The sequence below is a fragment of the Saccoglossus kowalevskii genome, chromosome 5, assembly GCF_978046115.1.
Source record: "Saccoglossus kowalevskii chromosome 5, keSacKowa6.1, whole genome shotgun sequence".
In the NCBI taxonomy this organism is placed as follows: domain Eukaryota; kingdom Metazoa; phylum Hemichordata; class Enteropneusta; family Harrimaniidae; genus Saccoglossus; species Saccoglossus kowalevskii.
The window spans coordinates 20,241,890-20,266,050 of NC_140645.1; the positions used below are offsets into that span (position 1 = coordinate 20,241,890).

The 24,161-nt window shown below is 37.0% G+C and overlaps 1 protein-coding gene across 1 annotated transcript in view; it reads right to left on the reverse strand.

The window, feature by feature from the left end:
- The window catches only part of LOC102803169 (uncharacterized), a 31,638-nt gene extending 7,970 nt beyond the window's left edge, over positions 1–23,668 (reverse strand). The window contains exons 1-40 of the mRNA XM_085499211.1: positions 23,564–23,668; positions 20,985–21,036; positions 20,627–20,752; positions 20,353–20,522; positions 19,968–20,112; positions 19,467–19,609; positions 19,243–19,341; positions 19,012–19,127; positions 18,418–18,555; positions 17,661–17,771; positions 16,912–17,083; positions 16,627–16,737; positions 16,311–16,374; positions 15,825–16,122; positions 15,553–15,626; positions 14,657–14,954; positions 13,784–13,854; positions 13,245–13,358; positions 12,761–13,049; positions 12,519–12,586; positions 12,185–12,289; positions 11,292–11,574; positions 10,632–10,705; positions 10,239–10,346; positions 10,085–10,107; positions 9,499–9,538; positions 9,157–9,270; positions 7,911–8,071; positions 7,450–7,600; positions 6,909–7,117; positions 4,870–4,968; positions 3,970–4,103; positions 3,526–3,672; positions 2,973–3,107; positions 2,676–2,829; positions 1,936–2,037; positions 1,415–1,475; positions 992–1,289; positions 790–857; positions 85–186 (exon numbers count right to left, since the gene is read on the reverse strand). Coding sequence (XP_085355337.1) covers positions 85–186; positions 790–857; positions 992–1,289; positions 1,415–1,475; positions 1,936–2,037; positions 2,676–2,829; positions 2,973–3,107; positions 3,526–3,672; positions 3,970–4,103; positions 4,870–4,968; positions 6,909–7,117; positions 7,450–7,600; positions 7,911–8,071; positions 9,157–9,270; positions 9,499–9,538; positions 10,085–10,107; positions 10,239–10,346; positions 10,632–10,705; positions 11,292–11,574; positions 12,185–12,289; positions 12,519–12,586; positions 12,761–13,049; positions 13,245–13,358; positions 13,784–13,854; positions 14,657–14,954; positions 15,553–15,626; positions 15,825–16,122; positions 16,311–16,374; positions 16,627–16,737; positions 16,912–17,083; positions 17,661–17,771; positions 18,418–18,555; positions 19,012–19,127; positions 19,243–19,341; positions 19,467–19,609; positions 19,968–20,112; positions 20,353–20,522; positions 20,627–20,752; positions 20,985–21,036; positions 23,564–23,647 — 5,311 coding nt within the window. The 5' untranslated portion in view covers positions 23,648–23,668. The remainder of the gene's footprint in view (positions 1–84; positions 187–789; positions 858–991; positions 1,290–1,414; positions 1,476–1,935; positions 2,038–2,675; positions 2,830–2,972; positions 3,108–3,525; positions 3,673–3,969; positions 4,104–4,869; positions 4,969–6,908; positions 7,118–7,449; positions 7,601–7,910; positions 8,072–9,156; positions 9,271–9,498; positions 9,539–10,084; positions 10,108–10,238; positions 10,347–10,631; positions 10,706–11,291; positions 11,575–12,184; positions 12,290–12,518; positions 12,587–12,760; positions 13,050–13,244; positions 13,359–13,783; positions 13,855–14,656; positions 14,955–15,552; positions 15,627–15,824; positions 16,123–16,310; positions 16,375–16,626; positions 16,738–16,911; positions 17,084–17,660; positions 17,772–18,417; positions 18,556–19,011; positions 19,128–19,242; positions 19,342–19,466; positions 19,610–19,967; positions 20,113–20,352; positions 20,523–20,626; positions 20,753–20,984; positions 21,037–23,563) is intronic.
- Between the last annotated feature and the right edge of the window lie 493 nt (positions 23,669–24,161).

The following is a 24,161-nucleotide window of genomic DNA, read 5'->3' on the forward strand; positions in this document are numbered from 1 at the left end:
TTAATGCCTATAGTGGTAATTATGAGCAAAGACATTTTAATTCCAATCTGATAAGGCATATAAAGGTAATGAAAGAAATCGTACCGTCACAAAAATCTCCTTTATATCCTTCATTGCAGACACATTTACATGAGTCACCGATATATTCAATAGTCCCCTTTACACACCATACGGGATCGGTGCACGCTGTGTTAAAACAAATTGAATTTGTCATTAGGTTGAGAAAGTCTCGTACAAAAACAATCGACCGTATAATTTACATCAACTGTAAAATAATAATAATATCACAGAGAAATGGGAGATGTCAATATTATATCGACATCTCTCATCTCAGGGTGATCATCAAAACAAAGTAGAGGCACGCAGTAATACTAATCGTGAAACCCACATACTGTTCCACACATGATTGTAGAAATGTGAGAACAAGTACACCGAGAAAAAAAAAACTGTCGTGGCAGATGATACCTCTCGTTATTATGGCAAGAAGACAATGTTTGGATAATATATGCTATTTATGCATTCATATAGTATAAATGTTTAAATATCTTCATCTCGAAAGTCGAAATTTATTGTCGGTCAACGAGAAATATTTGAATTTTGAAAAGGAGTTAGACGTCCAAATACTATATTATTCTATATCATATTTAATACTTATTCCTGGAGAATAGCGTATGCTATACTGTGTCACTAGATCCGTGGATTTTATAATTCGTTTCGCTCAGTTGAACTTTTTGCATTAGTAAACACTAATAAGTGATGTAAACTTAGAAAAAGAAGATACAAACTCACCAAATTCGCATATATAACCGGCACCACCATCACACGTATGGTCGATCCATAAGTAGTTATGGTGTCGGCTGGATTTAAATAAAAAGAGAAACTTTTGGGAATGAAATAATTACATTGTGCAGGTGGATAGAGTAACCGCATTATTAAAATCCCCCCTTTCCAAAAGAATCAAAATGTCTAATTGAATTACAGATCCACGCACCTTATGACAGCACATCCTAGATCATTTTCATTAGGTTCACCGGGATACCAATGGAAATTAGTTACGGTATAGCCATTAGGTTCGACCCATTGCCCACTGACGGTGACATCTCGAGTGATTCCGACAAAAAATTTGTCGTATGATGTGGTGCTTTTTAGAATGTTTTCGACGGAGACCTGAGTTTCTTGAAACCATATCTGCAACATTTTGCCGCCCATGCCCGTACACACGTCCGCCGCTTCAGACCACGATGTATAGCGTTCATGTACTACTTTGAGAAAGGTCTTATAATACTTAACTGTAGAAGAAAACCGTATATCATTACACTATTCGATCAGGAAATGCGAGCTAACTGGCAATCACACCGTTCATATGTGTTTAAACAACATCCAAATTACACTAGTTACTAATTAAAGAACTTACTGGCTTTCTTTGAGAGGCAAGATTCACCGGGCTTGCATACACATTGAGAGTCAACGCATACCTGCAAAAGATGGATGAAATGATACCGGGAATAAAAACGTGAAATTCGTTGATTTTTAGCCTGATTATTAAAACATTGACATTTTAACCACAGTTAACTGGCGTACAAATGATAATTAAATAATGCGATTAGTGTACCGATGATATTGACTATATAGAGGCAGCCATCTTGAATACGACTTCACACAAAAGAAAATACAAGTTGAGAAACGTAATTTTTAAAAATCAGGAAAAAAATTTACAAAACTTTCACAGCAAAACGATCCGTTTTGGCAACCTTAACCCAACCGCAAAATTCTGTGTGGAAAAATCCCTTGCATACGAAAACCTAACTACACAAAGAACACTGAACACTCTTTAAACACGGAAATTGTCATCTAACAGACTTTACTGCAAGGCTAACGCTGATTGCCCCAAACTTAGCAAAATGCTAACTATACTGAAAATAAGAGGGTTCTTACCTTTCCATGGCCACATGGAATGTCATCATCGTGGAGTGATATTGATTGACAGCTCACCTCTCCGTACAGATCGATGACCTCGCACGAAATACTGCACATGCCCTGAAAATAAGTGCGCCAGTTGATATGTTATATTCGACACTCGCCATGATAACATGGCCTTCCATATGTGGGATTAGTTGTCAAATCATCTGTATGCCTCATGTATTGCAAATGACTATAACTATCAACTGAGATGATGGGTTACGCAAGACCGTGGTGCGTTATGTTCTATTGTAATGTGTTCTCATACGTATACATGTATATGTTAAAAAAATGCTCAGTCGCTCTCCCCGTAAGCCAACTATAAAAGTAACATAATGAATATTACATGTGGTCAATTGCCATGTCAGTCGGCCGCGTGCTCATCGCCCGTAATAGGTCACTTGTTAAAGGGCGGTAGTCGTCGTGCAACGCATGGGCGAGATAAACAAAAATGGAAACTTTGACTGTTGCGCAGATCAATGAGTACAACCTAAGACGTTACCAAGTTTTGATTAGGTATTTTTAAAATGATTGGAAGGTATCGAAGTATTCACCGGCGGTAATTAGTGCAAGTCGCGCCCAGGTCAAATCTCATACATGTGATTATCATTAGAAGAGCGCATTGGATTGTGGGAAAATCAATGCTTATCAACACAAATGTCGTACATGCGCAGCGCTACGACTGCCGCCCTTTAAGCCTGTAGACAACAACCTACCGTTATCATCGGATTACGCCATTTACAACACCGTTCACTGGAGTGAGTTTCACTGTTCTGGAAGGCATTCTTGCATGCTTCGTTACAGACTCCATCTTCATAAATTGCGTCCTTCGTGTGGCGGGTATCATCAAAACAGTCGATACCGGGCTGGCTGCAGTTTTACAAAAATACAAATTAACAAAATTGTACACAACAATACATATTCAACTACGTCATCATCATGATAACATACTCAACCACGTGCTCGATTCCTTTGGTTTTTATGATTCAATCCTAATCTAATCTAACACACACCTAATGTATCTCAAGAGAGAATTTCGGTTACACTCCGTGAATTCAGTGATATCCGGTGCCACCATTATAGCGTTTAGGTCTTCTTTCGACGGAGCGCCGCAGTTTTCGTCTTCGTCGTCATAGTACATACCAAGTCTTGGAGGAAGTAAAGTTAAAATAATTTAATATCACACACTAAAATAATAAATGTATAAACAATAGTTGACACGATTAACTACTTGGGAGTTGTGCTTCACAGTAGAATCCTAGAGGTAAATATTTAATATTTATTATTTGGAATGTAACTTTTCATTTTATGCAATATTTTTTATTTTGCGGACATCTTTCATGTAAAGTTTTATTTCGTTTTTAATCTATTTCTGAAACCCGCGTAACTCTAAAAAAAAACAGTACCATTTCAGCCACGTTATAAATGACGCAATAATCTGTGATATGGTGTAATTCCACTAATAACATGGTTTTTCACAACTGACTAAATAGTGCAAGGCAGTATTTTCTAGCGAAATTTTAAGGGACCTGAAATTGCTTTATGCAGTAAATCTATTTAACTCACGTGAGACCAAGTAAGTGCGATAGCAAAGACCGTGGATGCTCAAAGTCTGAGTCCGTTGAGTATAGAAGTACCGCACATCGATCGCCATTACACGATTGGAAACTAGCAAGTGCGTCACCCTTTCCGGTATCAATCACGGAATCTCGGCTGAAATATGAAGTAAACAGTGCAAGGTATATGAATGATGGGACTGTGCAATTGCTATTTGGCCCAATGCATCTTCTAAACATCGTCGTGCTGTGTTACTGTTATTCACACTCCTGAGTGGTAACAGAGAGATCTAGTTGGAAATGTAAAGCGTCCCAAAAATTGAATTTCGTGTAAATAAAACATTTTACACCCATTGTATACTGCGCATGGGACTCATATCGATTCCGACGCGTTGCGACAACTGTGAAACTTTTATTAATATAATCCCTATCCTAATAATATATTTATACTCACTCGGCGATTAAAATAGCGACATCATAATGTTGGCGGCTCAGAGGATCATCGCTATAAAATGTTGGCTCGACAACGTTGCAGAACATGTTGAACAGTGTTGCTATATCAGACCACTGAGATTCTTCCCTCTCTCGCTACAAATAAATGCAACGAGGTTCATATAATTAAACGTTCAATATAAACAAAAGTTTTAGAATACAACTGAGGACAGAATAACGTGTAAATTGCGTGTAACTCGTCGCAGTGATGCGTGCAATCTACCAGTTACCGCTATTTCTCGGTAGTCAAATTTCACACGCTTTGATGCAAATACTGAGCAAGACACCACCTAAATACAGTAGACGCAGACACAATACAAAATAAAGAGCTCTTCACGTGTCTGCGATACGAACGTTACGACAGACAGCATACTTTTCTGTCCACGTTCGCAGATGATTCAGTGGACACGTCACTTGCGTCATGTTCATGCGCCAAGAAATGCGCGTTATAATCACGTGTACAGTTCAAGACCCTTCATCGTCTTTGTGCACATATGATGTATGTAAGTGGACCTTTCTAGGCACTTTTATCAAAAATTGCATATTTACACGGGGTGGGGCAGATGGGTCGGTCGCCCCCTCGAAAAAAATGTTGGGAGGAGTCGCCCCTCCAAAGTCAAGTTGAAACCCTTTGCGTCAGCAAAATTTGCCCCTCAAAATTCAAGAAATAGCGTTTCAGAGAGTCTAGATTTCAAAATTTGTAAAGAGGAGCATGCCCGGACCCCCTAGTAAGATCTCCTCATGCAAAATTTCGTGCCGCCATCTCTGCTCTGATACATTTGAATTCTCTATCCACAAAGAGAGGGGATGACATCACACTGAGAGACAGGGGGCTGTTGAATAATAATAATAGTAATCTCACCTCCAACACTGGACTCTTAAATATCTCTACTTTGACAACTTCAATCATTATAAATATGCCATAGTCTGTCAGGCTTTGATGCCCAAACACGAATTGCACCTGCAGAAATATACATACATGGAAATGAAATGTCTTGTATGATTCGTTGCGTTTTAATTTATACAGAGAGTATATCATAACAAAGTTCATTTCATCTCCTATTTCACTCTGTTTACATTAATTTTTCAGTAGATATTTTTGGTTGTGTTTGTTTTCTAGTGCTTAATTGTAATTACTACATCTAGTTAGTAATTTTGTTATTGAAATACTTTGTTTCAAATTAAAATTTTCTAAATTATAAGAATCTTTGAATTTTTCATTATTTTTGGTTTCAGTTATATTTTTTCCCAAAATGTATGTATTTGTTTTTATAAGTTTGCTAATTTAAAATATGTTTTGTTAACAAATCATTTTGATGTTCTGCAGAAAAATTCATAATGTTTAACACTTCCCGAACTGAAGAAACCTATTGTAAAATGGGTTACTGTTGTTCAAGATATGACTGTTTTGTGGTATTATTGACTTGTAATTTACTGATACGAATCCAGTATTTCATTAAATAAATCTTAACATCTACTAAAAGTAGGAATTCACCTACTTCGGCTATGCATGTTCAGTCCTAGTATTTGTTTGTAAAATGTCAATTGTGTTTTTTTTTTCTGCTATAGTTTTCTCCCATTTCTCTTGAATTGTTATACCCGAGATTTCAGACGCAAAGAATACTATAGGCTGAATACACATTCTGAAAAGATAACTGAGAGCTCTACAGCTTGTATCTTTTGGTAAGGACTGTTTCAGTGCACACATTGCATTGACTATTTTATCTAGTAAATTTCGTTTGACTTCAGTGTAGCAGCCCTTTGATTTTATATTATATACCCATAAATATCTACTAATGTAATATTGTGTTCTTTGTTATAGAATTGTTCTATTTTTTTCAGTGTTCCTGGTCTAAAAATAACAACATTTGTTTTTGTCAGGTTTACTTGGATATTCTATTTATGAAATAAACCTCTAAAAACCCGTTAGTGTATATTGTATCCCTTTCTTTGTTTGAGAGACTAACACCAGATCATCTGCAGTTATTTAATCTAACTGAATCTAGGGATGCATCTTTTAGTGAGATACTAACTTAATTCAAATGAATTAGGCTTATGACACCGCACGGTCAAACTTCTCTTCATTTCAAACATGGGTCTAATTTTATTCCTGAAACAAATACATGATTTTGTATTCTTTTATGACGTTATATATTTTATCATTTTGGATATCTATGAAACATGAATTTAATTTTCTCTTTGATTTCAAGTATTTGTTAACAATAGTTTTCAATAAGAAAATCTGATTTGTTAAAAAAAATGTTTAAAATGTCTAGCATTAAATATGATACAGAAAGTTTCACCTACACAACTAAAAACAGCTATTCCTCTATAATTTGCTTGATCGGTTTTGAGATTAACTCTTTTCGAAAAACGGTATTAATATTATTGCAATAACTATTATTATTTAACTGTCCATAGAATTCTTTCCACGTTCTTGAGGAAATTGGGTTAGATTTATTGTTTGAAACTTTCATTTCATTGATTATTTTCTAAAATTGTTGGGGAATATCATCTGTTTTGGCAGTGTAACTTATCAACAATGTTCTTCTTTGTTTGCTCTAATTTACTATTTATGTTTGAACATTCGTAACCGTGACCGTGACCGTGACCGTGACCGTGACCGTGTTTGCTTTCAGAGACGTCTTTCTGTCCCGTAGCCTGTTAAACGTCGTTTGCTTTTATACCATGTACTGTATATGTATGTGTAACATTGAATTCATAAAATCGCCTCAGAATGTAGTTTGTGTATCGTGCAAGAATAACGGACAGCAATCTACGTCACAAGCGCTTATGTACAAAAGCGATTCAAGCAATAGTTATTAAAAAATATGCAAAACAGTTTAAAATGGCAACGAACCAACTGGCCGACAAACGTCTATAACATTTCTGAAAACTTACATGGTTAATAATGGATAGCGCAAAGTCAGTGGACTCTTCTCCGTACTTCTGATATAATTCGTAATCTACAGTAACAGCCACCTCAAGGTGAATTAAGGTTTCACTTGGAAACTCTACTTGTCTCAGCTTTGCAGTCTTGACAGCGGCATCAATGACCTCTTGAACACTGGCGTACGAAATTTGCGGCGGCGCTGGGATTTTCCCTGTATCTGTTGGACAAAACATTCGTATGAGACCGAGAACACCAATGGAGTTTGTCGCGATACCCCAGTCCCAATATACTTTAGTAACGCCGAACAATGCATGCAAAATGCATATGTCAGACAATGTTTTGAAAACCGTGTGCATGGTTTTATTACGCATTCACCTGGTATATATGTGAGAGACATGTCTTAGGGTGTATCGCGGCTGTTCACAGGACACGTAAGCGTTTACCAATAAATCTTTGCGTTTTTAGCGTGTGTTATTATCATCGCTTATGATTCAATTCCCGCACGTCTTAGCACACGACGATAAACATATTTTTGAATATATGACCTACCATCGTCTGTGAAAACGGCGGCTTTTTTCAACCTTCTGTCTTGTTGGTTTTCAAACATTCGATATTTGCCTTGTAATTTGCCTTTTGGAGCTTCTTCTGCTTGTATGACGTAACGTGTACCGTCTTCCAGTAAAATTGTACCACTGTGTGTCTGTGGGTAATATTAAAGCGGGAGAGTCGTCAGCTGCGCATGCGTCAGGTGGCCATCGCGTGTCATTCTTTACAAACAAGCGTCTACCTATGAGCCTTTGCGTTTTTTAGCGTGTGTTGTTATCTCGCTTGGGACTCAATTCAACACCCTCCTGCTTTAATACCTGAGTAGGACATGTGGTACAAATTTTGTTATTTCATACACACAATCGATCAATGCTGATTATTTCGGTAACATCACCTTCATTTACTAACCAATAATTCGCAAGCGTGAGTTGATTGACATTCCACCACATTTTTGTTTACTGTACCTTTTCTCCACACACACTGAGTGCTATCCTACCAGACACATCGTCTTGTGAACGACACTGTCTTTGCACGGAGCCCAGGTAGTGACATCTATTCTCCGGAACATAACCCTCCTCGCGCACGTCTTGTACCATCTCCCACAAGGCGTTTGGAACAATTAGATCTGAAGGAAGAAACACACATGCGAAGTAATCGTCAACCTATTCACAGCTATTGTCAATTTTGTTAACCCTGTGCCGGCAAAATAGCGCTGTTCAAAAGTTTTAAAAAAACGACGTTATTAAACTTTGGATATAGTTCAACGTTACCTAATAGACAATTTATGGCGGATCGCTATGTAACTAATCCTGTGTCATCGCTGATTGGTTGTCTCTACGACTTCAGTACATTACCTGGGATACGCATGCGCACACTAACCCTTTCTCAAGGCCGGCCTTCAACACTCCAGACCGATTAACCAGTCATTTTTTCCTACATTTTTCTAGTCTTACGATCATATTCGGCAACTGGTCTCCACGATTACGGGTCATTACCAACAAATCAAACTGATGTAACCGTCAAATTGTGTTAATCGCGCAAAAATAGGTTCAAATGTGAAACACTTTTGCGCAGACGATAACGACAATATAGCCCTAGCTGTGTTACGTTGTTGTGACGTTTTTGGTGATTTTTTTTGTAATATTCAAAAAGTTTACTGTCTGACCAAAATTCAGGCAAAATTACAGCAGTTATTAATCAATTGTTTACTTATTTGTTTGTCCGGATCGAATGATTTCTCAAATAATTAATCACATTATGTAATGATCAGTGCTGTTATTTGGCTCAATATTAACAATGACTTTAGTAAACATCGCCGTCACGTGCTTAAAGCGCGGTAGTCGTCGCGTTGCGCATGTGCGAGATATATGGGTCTCATATACCAAAGATGGCGACTTTGACTGTTGCGCAGATCAAAGAGTACGAACTGAGACGTTTCCAAGCTTTAATTGGGTAATTTTCATATGATTGTAAGGTATCGAAGGAGTCACTGGCAGTAATCAGTGCAAGTCGCGCCCAGGTCAAATCTCATACTTGTGATTTCCATTTGAAGAGCGCATTGGATTGTGGGAAAATCAATGTTTATCAACACAACTGTCGAACATGCGCAGCGCGACAACTACCGTGCTTCAACGCATGTTCAGTAAACTGAGAATGATATCATGCTAGTCAAGTGGTAAGTTCATAATAGGAAACGTTGATAATAAATACCTTCGTTTATATGTAGATCGAAAATGAATTCACAGTTTAAGAGACGAAGACTGCAGGACCCGCCGCTGACATCGTTGTTCGGACAACTTAGCGTGACCAAATTACCGTTGGTGTCTGAAAGTGATAGAACGATAATGATGACACGTGACCAATTTCCAAGAAAAAGGCGTAGCTCATTGTCATATAAAGCTCTGATATTTGACGACAGTCCATTTCTGTGCTGACATTTTTTCTGTGTTCAGTATTCACTAATGTACCGCGAGCTGTGTTTTTCATACACACACATATCGAGCAATGTCAAGATACAATGCATCATATAATTCACTGTTCTACTGTACTCACTTGCATTTGATCCGGTTTGGTCTGGTGTGTTGGGACTTGACTACAGAAAGATCAGAATATATAATAAGTCTATAATAGATCTTAACCTTAATTTTTCTGCACTTATTTTTCTTATATTCTTCAATATTTGTTAAAATGAACTCAATTTTCAGTTTTTACTAGAAACAATGCTTTTTTGTTCCAATCTTCTTTAGAAATGTGCAGACTATAAACGGGAATATTTTGTTAATTTGTGATAAAAAGAGGAAACTGGTGGTGATAAGGTTAAACAAAAATGGCCAAAGAGAACTCGTCAAGAGCGAGAGAGCAACGAGATTTGTCCACCTTGAAATAACGTTTCAGCTATCCCATCATCTCATTTACTGTTCTATTGGTCTATTATAACCCATGGTATTTGGAACAGTGGATATAAAGGCAGGGGAGAATGGGACACTTCTGAGGGCGAAATCAGGTCACGCGGTGCTCTCGCTCTCACCGAGAACTCGGTGGCCATTTGGTCCTAATGTGGCGTTGTAACGTGGCGTTGAATATGAATTATGTTTAGAATACTTCTCTCGATAAAAATGTCAATATGACTATTTCTCACCATCTTTTTACGTTTCTTTTGTTCTACAAAGTAATATAAAAACAAACATTATTTGTGATTTTTAAAGTGAATTAATAAATCAAGAAACGGTGAATAATGGAATATAAAATGTTTTATGTTAGTTGTTCACGTTTAAGGCAAATATAGAATATACCATCACAAAACTGTCCTGAAAATCCTGGCTTGCAATCACAGTAACATGTTGAGCCTACAGATACCACGGTACCCTTGCTTGGCGGACACCATGCAGTAGAAGTGCAGTCTAAAAAATAAAATAACATTGGAGAGAATGTCATTGGTCAATAGTCTCGAATGACACTTCAGTACTATGAATGATTGGCACCTATTTACATCCCAGTGGGGTTTTGTGCAAAACAATATTTGCATACACCAATAGATAGATCAGTCATTTATATTAATAAACAGTCTGATATATATTTAACGACAACTAATATAATGCGTTCACGCGAAGTATCGCCAACCAGGATTGTTTTTCGAAAGTTTTTATATCGTTGTCACGAGAACAACAAACAGGAAACCAACTCACCAAATTCGCACAAACCGATTCGTCCACCGGCCCAATTACATGGAATAGACTTCCATTCATAAGCAAAGTCTTCTCTGTAAAAGAAACAAAAATGACTGGCTGGTCAGACTTCATAAATTGTCATTAGATACAACCTATGCACTTTACTACACACCCGGTTTAAAAGCTTACTAGTACCCATAATCCTATGCGATTTGTATTAACATAATGAATGTTCAAATTTAGTAAATATCACTAGTACACATCCATCTGTTGATATGCATTCTGAATTAGTTTAATGTTTTACTAGAGTAGTGGTATTTTCTGTCAACAGTAATAACTAAACTTAGTTATTTAAGAATTATATAGTATTGTTAAAAACGAAGGAAATCTCCTTGTCTTTAAAAGGACGAAACACAGAAATATGCATATTAGCTCCCAGGTGATGAGAGCGAGTACTTATGTTGGTGAATTTAAGCATTTAAGAACCTCTATAAATTGTCTTTCGCGAGACATTCTGATCACAGATTGAAGAAAAAAGTACTTGAAAAAAAAATACAGCAGACTTCATGGGAATTTATTAGGGTCTAAAACGGTAAGCTGATAAAACGTTTCAGAGAAATCAATGTCAATTAAAACAACTCTGAGAATTATGAGCTATTTACATTTTCTGTGCCCTACCTTATAGTGACACACGTTTCAGTGTATATATTAGGCGTGTTCTTGAAATTGAAAAAGAGTTGGTTTCCATACTCGTTCAACCACAAACCACTCTCACCAGCCTTCGTTAAGCCGAAATAGATCCGATTGTCCGGTGGAGATGCAGTTTGGAGATAGTCGGCAACTCGTTGCTGGTCAGCGGCACTGTTGATAAGAGCTAGCCGTCCCTGATGTGATTCGCAGTCAGCTTTGACTGTATCATATTTGCCAGCAACGGTTAGACTTAGCATAGTGTCTGTACGCACTGCAAAAAGTAGTTTATATAGATATTGACTATGAGTCGAAGCACCGCTGTAATGTATGCCGAAATTACAAAGATTTGTGGAAGAAATAATGTTATCAATATTGTTACTGAATACAACATACAATGAGAAAGGGCATTACCCAAGTGGCATTGCGATTAACACTTCTAATAACCCTGGACTCACTCCAAGTATGTACTACATACTGGACTTGAAAAAAACTCAACTCATTATGGGATGCCTATTATATCTAAAACCAACCCCTTATATTATAAATGGAATGGTCTAGTAAGTATATAGATGACTACTAATGACGTCAGTGAAGGATAATATTCAGCACATTAATACCCTGAAACAAAACAATCCACCTCATTCATTGGCAAATCAGCTAGCTTACAAACATGGCTCAAACTATCTACTGAAGCAACCAACATCGTTTTGTACAGTCACGTAGTCAAGGTATACATTCCCTAGTATTTAGTTATCAAGAATGCTCACAATACCGTGTTCATTTGTAAATGCAAAAGAAAGCAGAGAATCATGGGTATTTGTCAGGTAACTTAACTGGATATTTACTTATGCGCTTTCCCGTTAATGAACTGTATATATTACCTGTGCAGAACTCCCCTGACCAGGTATAGTCACACTCGCAATGGCATCCGACTGTATCGTTAACAATACTACCATGGATACACCATGACGAACCCTGGTCACATCCTATGGTAAAACATAATATAATGTTAATAAACACTAATATCAACAGGTATACTCCAAACAATGACATTTGCGGCTTACTTTACAAAATCCTGGCCAGGTTGAACATTTATACCAAAATACAATAAAATACAATACAATACATCTGTAGAAATCTGTATGCTAAATGACTTATGGTACAATACACGCTTAGTAAATATAAATACAAATAACGTTGAATAGTTATACTCACTGAACTCGCATATATACTCTTTCTTAAAAGTACAAGTAACACCAAACATTTGCCAAGTTGTATCAAACCTAGTTTTTATGTAAATAGAATAAATCTTTTAGAAGCACGATTACTTAAATATGGAGAGCCAGTGACGTAATACAGTGCATCGTGGTTTAAATAAAAACATATGTATATCTATATGTGTAGCTTATTGGTTCATTCATAGTAATTTATCTATTCGACTTTTCGGAAACACTCACTTTATAGCGCCACATTCCTTATCTTTCGGGTGTTCATTCTTCCATGTTGTAAACCCGCTTTGTGGAGTGGAATCATCGGACATCCATATCCCATCTTTTTCGAACAATCCTACCCACACATCATTTACTAGCTCGTTATCGGTAGCAACATCGCCGACATTTTGGAGCATGCCCGGCGATTGGACGGTGGCTAAACCTCCACCGAGGTCGCTACAGATTTGCTTTGCATCGTAAAACTCTTCGGTCACACTGACGGCCTTGTAATACATAGGAGGTGGGACGATAGGTTCTGTAACCAAGAAGAAAGTTGTTACACATATCCTAGTGCACTTGTCACTACGTAGCTGACTAATTAAGACGGGAAAAAATCAATACTACTGTATTCAGCCCTGTACATGTGACGTCACATATTAGTGAATATTAATACAAAGCCAACAAAATTTGCTAATTATTATTTCGATAACCAATTACATGTAATACTCACGTAAACAGAATGGACCTTCCCAGCCAGCGTCGCACACGCATTCACACGTCAAAGCATTTTCATTCACAACGATATCGCCGTTGTGGCACCAACTCGATGCACCTGGAATGCAATCTGCGTGGAAATAAAAAATGCATATTAGTTTAATTAATTAATTATAACTTACCACATAATTATATGAATTACAAGAATTTTAATGATTGTATGAATACATTTTTGAGCATTTAAGTTCGTAACCTGTTTGATTGAATCACATTTTGAATCAATAACTTTGATTTGTTTTGTATTGTTTCCCCCTTTTCACAAGTGTATACTTAATGAAAACAAATTACACTACAACGTTTAACCTACACACCACAAAACAATGGTTTTGTACTATGATCTCGATTAACCTAGGCCGGGGTACGTAGCACCACAGAATTGAAAACAAACAAATAATACTTTAATCGTAATTTCCGGGCAAACTTTTACATCTGCGTTGTGCTGTTGAATAAACAAAACCAATGTGAAAATGCACCGTGATAACCATTATTACTTACCAAATTCACATATATGGAAACGTCCGTAATACAGAGTACAATCATCTGACTGCCACTTATTGTCTGTAATCCTGAAAATCAACAATTATATTTTATTTAGTGTCCTCAAAAAAACATCAATCTATCACAGGGGAAATCAGTAACCATCTACTCCGTGAAGTTCACAGCCATTCAATCAAGTCATCTTTGTACCAGGTTGTATTAAGATAAATTTACACGTGCCAGCCACCTTGAAAGCAAATCATTCAAACAATGACAAGAAAATGAATCTGGAAAAATCTATCTGTCAGAAATATATATGAATTCTCATTTTCTCGTTTATCATTTTCTCGTTTATCATCTTGACAAGGAAACATTTTTCATATTTTAGCTGTTTCAATGACACTGACACTTGCCACTCTTGTCGACTTCCTTGAGCTCAATCAATTTATAGATGCAGATGCGGAGACGCCGACCGATGTATTGTTTATATTTAAACATTGTTGGCTTGCCATTTGCCAAAAGTGAAATATAAATATTAAAAAGTACGATTAAAACAATCAAAACACTAAGTTTATATTTTAAAATAGCAATTATATTTGTTTTCGTTCTTCAGGTTACAGAGGAGCATCACACCTAAATAACTGCAATAATACAAATGTGAGGCACACGCAGATCGCAAAAATGAAGAGTCTTCTATGTCGGAATGTACTTCAAGCATATGGACAGTATAGTCAGAATGGGAATACTTAACAACTCCGGATAACCAAGAAAAACTGCACTAATCCACAATGTGCTTATTATATGGACATCGCTTCAACATTCCCCTTCAAGAACATAGGCTATGCAAGAACATGCTCTAAGAGGGACACATTTTTTGCAAACACATCTTACTTTACAACTGCACAGGATTTGAGGTTATCGGGTTCACCACTTCTCCAATTGGTATCCGAATATCTAAGTTCATGTCCGTCCGTATATTTCCACAGAGTGCCATCCAACTGTGCATCAAAGAACACTTTGTTAGTGGAGGGAAGTACCGTCAACGCTGCAAAAACGTCAGCAACTCTTGTTTGTACTCCACTGGTAGCTAGTTTCGCCAACCGACCACCGTAGTTTTGGCAGTTTCCGTCAGCTCCTACATATGCGTATGTCGATGGTGCAACCCAATGAAACAATGGTTTGTCTTTGTCTGTTATGAGAATACAACAAAAATACTGTTAGTCATACATTAACACTTATATTTAATGACAGTAAAACGATGAATTTACGTTGTAATTTCCGCAAGAAAGCAGTTTATCAATATGTACTGGAAATATTGTTTTAATGTTTCATCTACTATTTCCAGTTTATAATTTTGTGGATTTTGTGTCAAAAATGATACTCGTAAAAATGAATTATTGTTAATATTATTTGATTACAGTAATTGTAATATATTATTATACATATTTTCTTTTCAAGGATACATCATGGGAATGCCGAAATCCAAAATGTTGAATCATCGAAATTTCTTTTGTGTGGAGTCCGGTGAAAGCCATGTTTGTTTTTATTACATGTATTAGACGCGCGTAATCATTCCATATTTGGAATTCGCATCTCCTAATATGGTAGGATGAAAATACCGTAAACTACCGCAAAGTTACGGCACGCTGTAACTGTAATCATTAATAATATATTCACAATACAGGCCGGAAAACCACATATTTGTTGTGAAGGAATTAACTATAAAAGGAGCTACATGAGTGTTTAGCATGCTATGTATTATTCAGGACGGGGGGGGGGGTACTCACATATCTCGCATATGGCGCCAATCGCTGAGGCTGGACTGCAACTATTATCCGTCATTTTGAAACCATTAGTGCGACTGTGAACAAATTTGAAATCAAGTAATTGATTTTGTCAATAATATATGTATTATCTATAGTCAGCTGACCCCAGCAGCACCCCCATTGGTGTTGTTAAGCAATGCAGAAGTTATGTCTATTACTTCCCCCACGTGCATTACTCCTCGCTTGCATGTATATAACACACTTATAGCACTTATGTTTTCAAATACAATCACCTCAAAACAAGACATTCGTTTTCATCTGTGTCTGGCTCGCCAGCATTCCAGTTCAAATAACCAGGGACTGCCCCTTGCGAAAACCACTGTTGGCCAGTAGAAGATTCACGTCTGGTAGCAAAATAAAACAAATCATTTGTGGTGTCTGGTGTTGCTACATCGTTTACAATACCGCTCTCTATGGACGAGTTACGAATATCAGCAATAGCGCCACCATGGGCGGTGCATTCGCTCTCAGCATTTTGGAAAGAGGCAACATCGACTGAGATATACTGGCCAACGTCTTCCCTGCCGGCAGCTGGAATTAACATAATGAAGTGTTAAATGAGCGGGGAACTGTGAGATTGTCTTTTCATATTCCAGTGCGAACCTAGACTTGAAAGTAAGTTTAAACTATTAGTATCATTAGAGTTAGTGCGACAAATATTCGCCGAAACCACACGCCATTAAATCGAGTTATATATGAATGAAGAAGATATCACGTACCATCACCGCTGTTAGTGCAATCTTCCCCAGATGGACAGTAACACGACTGTTGTGAATCGCATAGCTACGAACGTAAACGATGATATGTATGATTAAAATAAGAGTTTATTTGCAGGATAACTATGAAATCCACGATACAGCTATCAATAAAACAACATTGTCTAGTTTATATGTGTACATTCTATATGACTGGCCAGGGTCATATAAATGGCTGGCCATGTTCACTACACGCCCATCTTGATACCACTTTTCACGCTAATGAACACATTATATTGCCACGGTAAACCGATCTGCAATAGACGAGGTTTACACCCACCTGATTATTGCCGCATGTAGGCGCAGAATAACTTGGCAGTCGTCCCGTATTCTCACACACGGTTCCTAAGTGGATTCGGTTTCTTTTCAGGCACCAAAGCTGGCAGGTAAACTAAAGAATTGATAATTTAATTGTTTATTTATCGCCTGCAAAGCCCTAAATTACATTTCAAACAGTGTAACATAATCACGATTATTGTTAATTTTCATGTACTTGTATACTAGCCATGGTCAACGGCACATACATTTTTAAACAACTATTTTTATTAAAAATGCCTGATCTTACCGTGTCGTATGTGCGATGCCATGGGCATGCCTCTTCACTAAAATGCGTGGCGTGATCTGCGTATTCGACGTAGCAATCGTAGTTAAGCTTGTCCAGCTCTGTTGCCAGAGGTAGGTTGTTTATGAAACTGGCAGGATCGGGGTTATTCTCGAAGCAGCTTCCATCAATGGACCTATGAATACAATTGTGATGATACGACTTGTAGCGAAATCGGCAACATTGACCATACCGCGATTCGAAATTATATTGCATTGTGAGAAAGTGTTATCAGGTTTAACTAGGAGAAGCGTTCTGTGATTGGCGGAGATGATTCCGTCAACACTATCCCATAATGCACTGTGATTTGGATTCACTGTATGGTCTGCGGCTAACAAACATCTGACACTACAATTTCCTGAAATACACATACATTTCGTATCGCGCCCTCTTGCGGTGAAGCGATTTTATGACGTAAATAAATGATAACAAAAAACAGTCGAGGCATAGATCAATTTTTGATTTGTATTCGTCCATCGATGACGATTTTACTTCATTCTCGATAATGTGCCCTTACCAATGTACTTACGTCAATAGAGGGCGAACTTTATAAGCAGGGTGTTCTGGGGTTATTTTGTGTGACTTGTATTTGGTTTAGTCCGAAGGAAGATTGCAGCTTTTGAATCTCCGCTGTATGCATTAAATCAATTTAAATTGGTGGTTTATACTGCATGATTAAAACGAAAACCCATTATGGTACTACATGTACTTACGACAGGTACGCCGACGCCGCATCACGATTACATTCAGAGAAATGAAGTTTGTTGACGTCCGACAAAATACCTGGGTCAACACAGCTTGAGTTATCATAACCCATCCCGAGTCTAAAAAAAATACAGAATGACAAACGGAGAATAATAATCAGTGTTGAAAAACGTGTGCATTGTATTATCATCATCTGTAACGGAAATGTACAAGCCTTTTGTAGAAATGCAAGACTCGTAAACAGTATTACAACGGCAACAAACAAGCGTCTGGCGCCAACCATATTATCTCATGTATATTACACTGAATTATTTTCTGCAGCTCCATAATATGCAATACAAATCCCGCTAATCTGATTGGTCCATGGCAGCATTTTGAACTTTTGACGTCATGGCAAAATATCATGTAATACGGCCATCTTACTACTGTTATTAGTAATTATATTAAACTGGATATTTCTGGTAGTTTCAGATTTAAGCTAACACGCCCATATATTTGAGACGTCTTTTCAAATTGCTAGCCTAAATATATCAATATTTCTTAATCTCAGAGAGTAAATTAACATTCCTCGGTGCACATGAACAAAGATCCTCTACGCAAATTAGCCTGGAAGCTTTATGACGCTTTCACATATCTTACATGTACAACACTGCAGCGAGAGTTGGATGTCCGAATACAAGACATGCAATCAAGTTGATATGTTCTTAACTTACAACCTTGGCGTAATATTATTCGAACCGATGATAAAATTTAGATATTACTTACCCAAGTGCAAATTGGCGAGCGAGAAGTCTTGTCATGTGATCGTTGTCTTGGTATCTGATGGCAATCACGTGACTGTCTGGACTACATGCCTTGTATGAGGATACAGCATTGTCATCTCCCGAGTTTGTGATTGAGCTCCTGAACAAAGTTGAAAATTGAACATGAATAAGCAGAAAAATAATAACCTTATATATGCAAATGACCTCCTAAATCTCGCGAATGGGAAAGCCACGGAGACTTTATCTCCTGTGTCGCATTACCAAATATCATGCAGATCAGAGAACAGAGGGCACAGTGACGAGTGACAACAGTACTCAGATGCAAATATCGCGTCTCTCTCGCGCTGAACGAGATCTCAACGGCCAGTTACATCTATTGAATATCAAATGGATTTCAACAAACTGATTTCTTCCTCGAGTGTATTTTGTAAATTTCAAATATATCTTAAATATATATTAAATATATAACGTAAATATATATTGAGCGACGTAAGTTTAAAAAGGAAAACCGATTGACTAATTGATGTGGAAAGAGTAAAAGTACGAGGAATTATGAACTAAGAAAATGGAGGCAAGCAAAAACGAAGACACTCACCCTCCAATCACCATAGCGATGTCGTAGCTGTAGTCTGAATAAGTCGATTCCCAATCAAATACAAAAAATGAAAACAAGTCCAATATATCATCCCATGTCGATACACCAGCTTGGGTCTATTTAGTAAAAGTACAGAAATGAACACGACTCATTATAGGTAATGAAAGCAATATAATATTCTCGCCCCGTTTCGGAAATATTAATTCCCCAAAAAACAGTGTTTATACTCACCATTATTTGGTTATTCTCTATGGTAACAATTTTCACCACAATAAAATATATATTGAAACCATTTGACACTAAGCTAGAATGTTGGAACAATGCCTGTGCCTGTAAGAGAAATGCGATTCAAATTTATTTAAGACATATATTAGATGCAAAAAACAATAATAATGTATTATTGTTACGATTGTTACAAAAATCAACGTTTTTCCACATTTGGAGTGTAAGATTACCATATTAATTCGCATCAGGACATGGTCAATGGCAGCATCTCCAAATTCAGACCATACGTCATAATCGATGGTTGCCAGTAGTTCAACATACTGTGTATCGGGTGGGGTTCTCTTCTTTCGTGCTTGGCTCACGGTATCCACAGCTGCAAAAACAGATATTACCCGGGGGTAGGTCATTATTTTTCTATGTCAATTTAAAGAAGTGCGTCACATCTTCACAAGCTATACAACGTAAAGTGCAAAAACTATACTGGAATACTGTGTCGATTATTGGCAAAGGCTGATTGCTTTATTTCTGTTTGTGTGTATTTTATAGAGTGGTTTGTTCTGTCTAGTATGTGATGTGGTCGTTTTATTATATGTACAGAACGTAATTTTAGTGAATGTTATATATTTAGTTTTGTTTTAGTATCATATAGGTTCTTCTTTCGACAGTGAAGCAGTTCCTGGACCATTAGAAAAAAAAACAGAATAAAATGTTATTTGGAACAGGAACATTACCTTCTATGGCCACCATGTCGTGTGAAAGGTCATCTTCAACTTCAACAGCGGGAAACACGATATGCTCGTCGTTAAGGGTACTTGTGTTACTTCGAATTGTTGGTTCCACTTTTATTTCCTCACCATCAACAAACATAGAGCCGTACTACAATAAAATAAATAATAAAATAAATTATATGAATTATATGTTTATTTTACACCGTTTAGTTTATTAGACTGAAAAATTAAGCTCATTGCATCATTGGAGACTGACTGTCGATAAACCGGCTCTATTAAAGCCAACAGGTGTTTGTTTGCTTTTTATAACACTTCGTGGCTGTTTTTGTTGCATTTGACATTGAATCAACGTATTACTAACAACGAATGAAGTCCGAAAACAACTCACAAAGCCGTTCTTTTGAAGGAATGCGGCTTGTCCGGTGGCAATAAGCGTGCCATTGGTATCCTTCTTTTCCACGGTGCCCGTGAAATGCATATGGTTGTTATAAGGCAGATACTCTGTGGTGTCTTGGGTGGCTTGCTTGCGAAGAATTTCAGCACCAGGTCGGATCAGATCTACCAACATAAATATACGTATGTATACAAGGTTGTTTACCAACACCACATACAATATTATATTGCTAAAAAAAATCAATTCAGGAAAACTGACAAGTACTTACCTCTGTTGCGCTTCATTTTAACCTTGTATAAAATGCTCTGCGCATCTAGTGTGAATTTGACTTTGTATACACTTCCGGTCCAATCATCAATCAGTATGTCAGGGATTACCGCTTCATAATAATCAGCTATAAAAATAAACACATCAACGTCAACCATGTGCTGTGTTGTGTTGTGTTGTATTGTGTTGTGTTGTGTATTCTGCATTGTGTGTTTGAATTCATCTTTATACGTGACGTTGAATCTGTGTCGAAATACATATTCGTGAATGGAATAATTAATGAAATGAATTATTTTATTGAATAGTTATTGGTATGCGAGACTAAAACAAATCTACCGATTGTAATTGCCGAGTCTTACCATAAGTTGATCTTTTTGCAATATTGTGTCTTTCATTTTGATTCACATCCGACTGTAAAGTAAATAGAGAACAATGTGTGTAGTATTCATCATATTCTCCTGCACTTCATCGGGTACATAATACGGGTATATGTCTACCAACATTACGTCAACAGGGTACACCCAAAAGGTTCAAAGTAAAACACCCCACATATTTTTTTTTTTGTTTCTTTATAACCCCCCATCATGTGCAAGTATACGCTATACTCAGTATTGGTATTCATGTTCAACATAACATTTGATGGGACAATTCATGCATGTTTGTATCGATGTACGTCACCGTAAACTGTATTTCCATCTTTCCCAGGCAGCTACTGTGACCGACCAGTAGTATTAGACATTAAATACCGTTGAAGTCGGTTGTTAAGAGCAAAACCGACGCTCAGTCAGTGCGTTGTATTTTGTTGGTTGGTGTTTGCAAGGGAAAGCCAACGGCTGGCTTGCGCCGATAGTATTGGGGCGCTCGTCCACGTGGGTGTTATTTCAATGACGTCAGTAACACATAATTAATCAGAGTTATCGTTCGGCGATCATACTCAACTAGTCGAGACGTCTGAATGAAAATCTGTATACAATCACGACGTTGCATCAATCACCACTCGCAAATTCAATAAATAGAATTGTATGCCCAAGATATGTTACAATAAGTAGATAGCGTTACATATATCAATATTTTTGCTGGACTTGCGATAAAAAAAAGCACTTGGGTGGGAGCACCTATAACACTGCAATCCTTGTTTATCGCCAGATGATTATAGTTTTTTCACCCACGTGTAACAAGAGTTTCTTAACACCGCATCACATGAATGACATAGACATGGTTAGACATTTGAAATGCAAGATATAACATATTTACTCTTGCATTCATATTAAGTTGGTTGACAATTATTTATCTACACGAGGATTTGATGGAAATTGTTGTTAATCAGACTCACGCTATGATTCTGATGAGTTCGGTAAATAATACACCCAGGCGATATGTAGATACAGATATGAAAATTGCTACATTTTTCTAAGCGTGTGGTAGATGTAATCACTATTACAGCAGTGTCGACAACGGTTATTGGACTTGGTGATAAATTTAATCGAATATTGAGTCTAGTTGTATCCTCCCATACATTGGTATTTCCTTTAGAAATCATTGCAAAGGGCATTTGCAGAGAGAAATGGTAACTCTCAGGCATCGTCGAACATTGTTTAGATAGTAAGTTTCGATAAAAATGGGATGGTATGATTTATCGTGAACTATAAATAATGGTTTCACGCATAGTATTACTCGTTCACGGTAACGGATATAGATCTATAATACATCTCGTCATTATTTTATATTTGTAGTTAAAATCTACGTAGTTTCACTCAACCACACATAACGTTCAATTAGAGACTTTATATTTACTGTATGCGCAGATGCTGTTTCTGACTCGCGGCAAAACCAAGTCTTACTTTAAGTCAAATATTTGTTCTCATAAATGTTCCCGATTTTTATATCTCTCTATTTTATTAAAGTTTATTAGGACATATATCTATCACGTGATGTCAAAAACGAAACATAGAAAACATTTGTTCTGTACAAAGAAGAAAACAAGATGATGAGATAGGTAAGTTGCCGTAACTACAATATGTCATTTAGGCTACACAGTGAATAGTGTTGATCGTTTTGTTCATAGCGACCCGTCATTTTTATTTCTCTAGTTAAAAATAGGGACATGTTCTCACATTCTTAGTACCCAATTCGTTCATAATTGAACGACCTAAACGACCCCCAAAATTCATATTATAGATGGTTGAACGGTAGGTTTGTCAAATATATAATCCTAGTGCTCGGACTATTTTATCTCAGATCAGACTGTTCAGCCCAGAAGAATCATCAGGTTTTATCATATAATTATTTAAAAAATACTTTAGTCCAAGGTGGTGGTTTCCGACAATAAATGTGACTTCTCTCCTAATTTGTTGTTGCAAATGCTGATAGGTAGGTATTTTGCCACATTTACTGTATTCCAGACTTACGCGATTGTGCCTGATTGACTAGGCAATCCTGCCACTTAGAGTCAGATCAACCAGTCTGGGGAAATAGTTTGTTAGCTGACAAGACGTATCAAATTCCGTATAATGTATATATGATTCGCCTAAACAACAACTTTACCGGTGACCACTAGTATCAGTTAGAATGAGTTTTTTTTTTCGATTTTTGTGGGTGTTTTTCATTGGATATTTTTTTATTCTAGTTGAAATCTTATATATTTATACCACACGGTGGGAAAAGCCCACGCGTAGTTGTTTAGAGACGTTCGCAATGTTGTTCTGCCGCAGAAGAGATTAAAACGATCGTGTAACGGCGATTTGCCCACGAATATCGCTTCAGAAAATGCCCTGAAAGGCGTTGAAAATCATAGACGATATTTGATATATAGATACACATGGCATGCATATCAACGAATAGGATGTCTTACTATAACGAGAAAACGATTCGCAAAACCACAAGTATAAAAGGACACTTTTGGAGAACAACTCATTCTCAGTTTTCTAAAATTTCCTACCTTGATTGCGGGTATAGCTTCGCATGCCGACACCAATAATAATACCACCAACGATATCGGAAATGTCACCATGCCGGAAATCATCTTGAATCGTCCTCGATGGACGGCGGTGTTTTCTCTTGCTTTCCACTGCCCTTATATACACATTGCTGACCATATAATGTTCATTAAAACAAATCACGACAACACGACGATTTCCCCAAAATCACATCATTAACCAGCAAGATATTAACAATACTCGTCATTGAATATTGGTACAGTCTATTAGCGGACAGTATTGTTTGTTAGATTGCTTTTTTTATGATTGTTCAATCTCCATGCAATTATCTTTCAGATGATGCACAAATGCAGCATGTATTCTATAAATTTTATCTTAAACGTTTTGATAATTACTATTCATCTTCAATATGTTTTATGAAAAATGAAAAAATACTGTTGTCATGTCGTGTTTTGTAATGAAGTTTTCGGTGTTTTTCACCAAAAAAGAAACCAATTACTCTTATGACTAAAAAATACATTTAAACGTAATGAGCTTGTGAATATCGCTGATATTTTTACCTCAATTTAACCTTGTTATATTGCTTGAGGGGGTAAATTG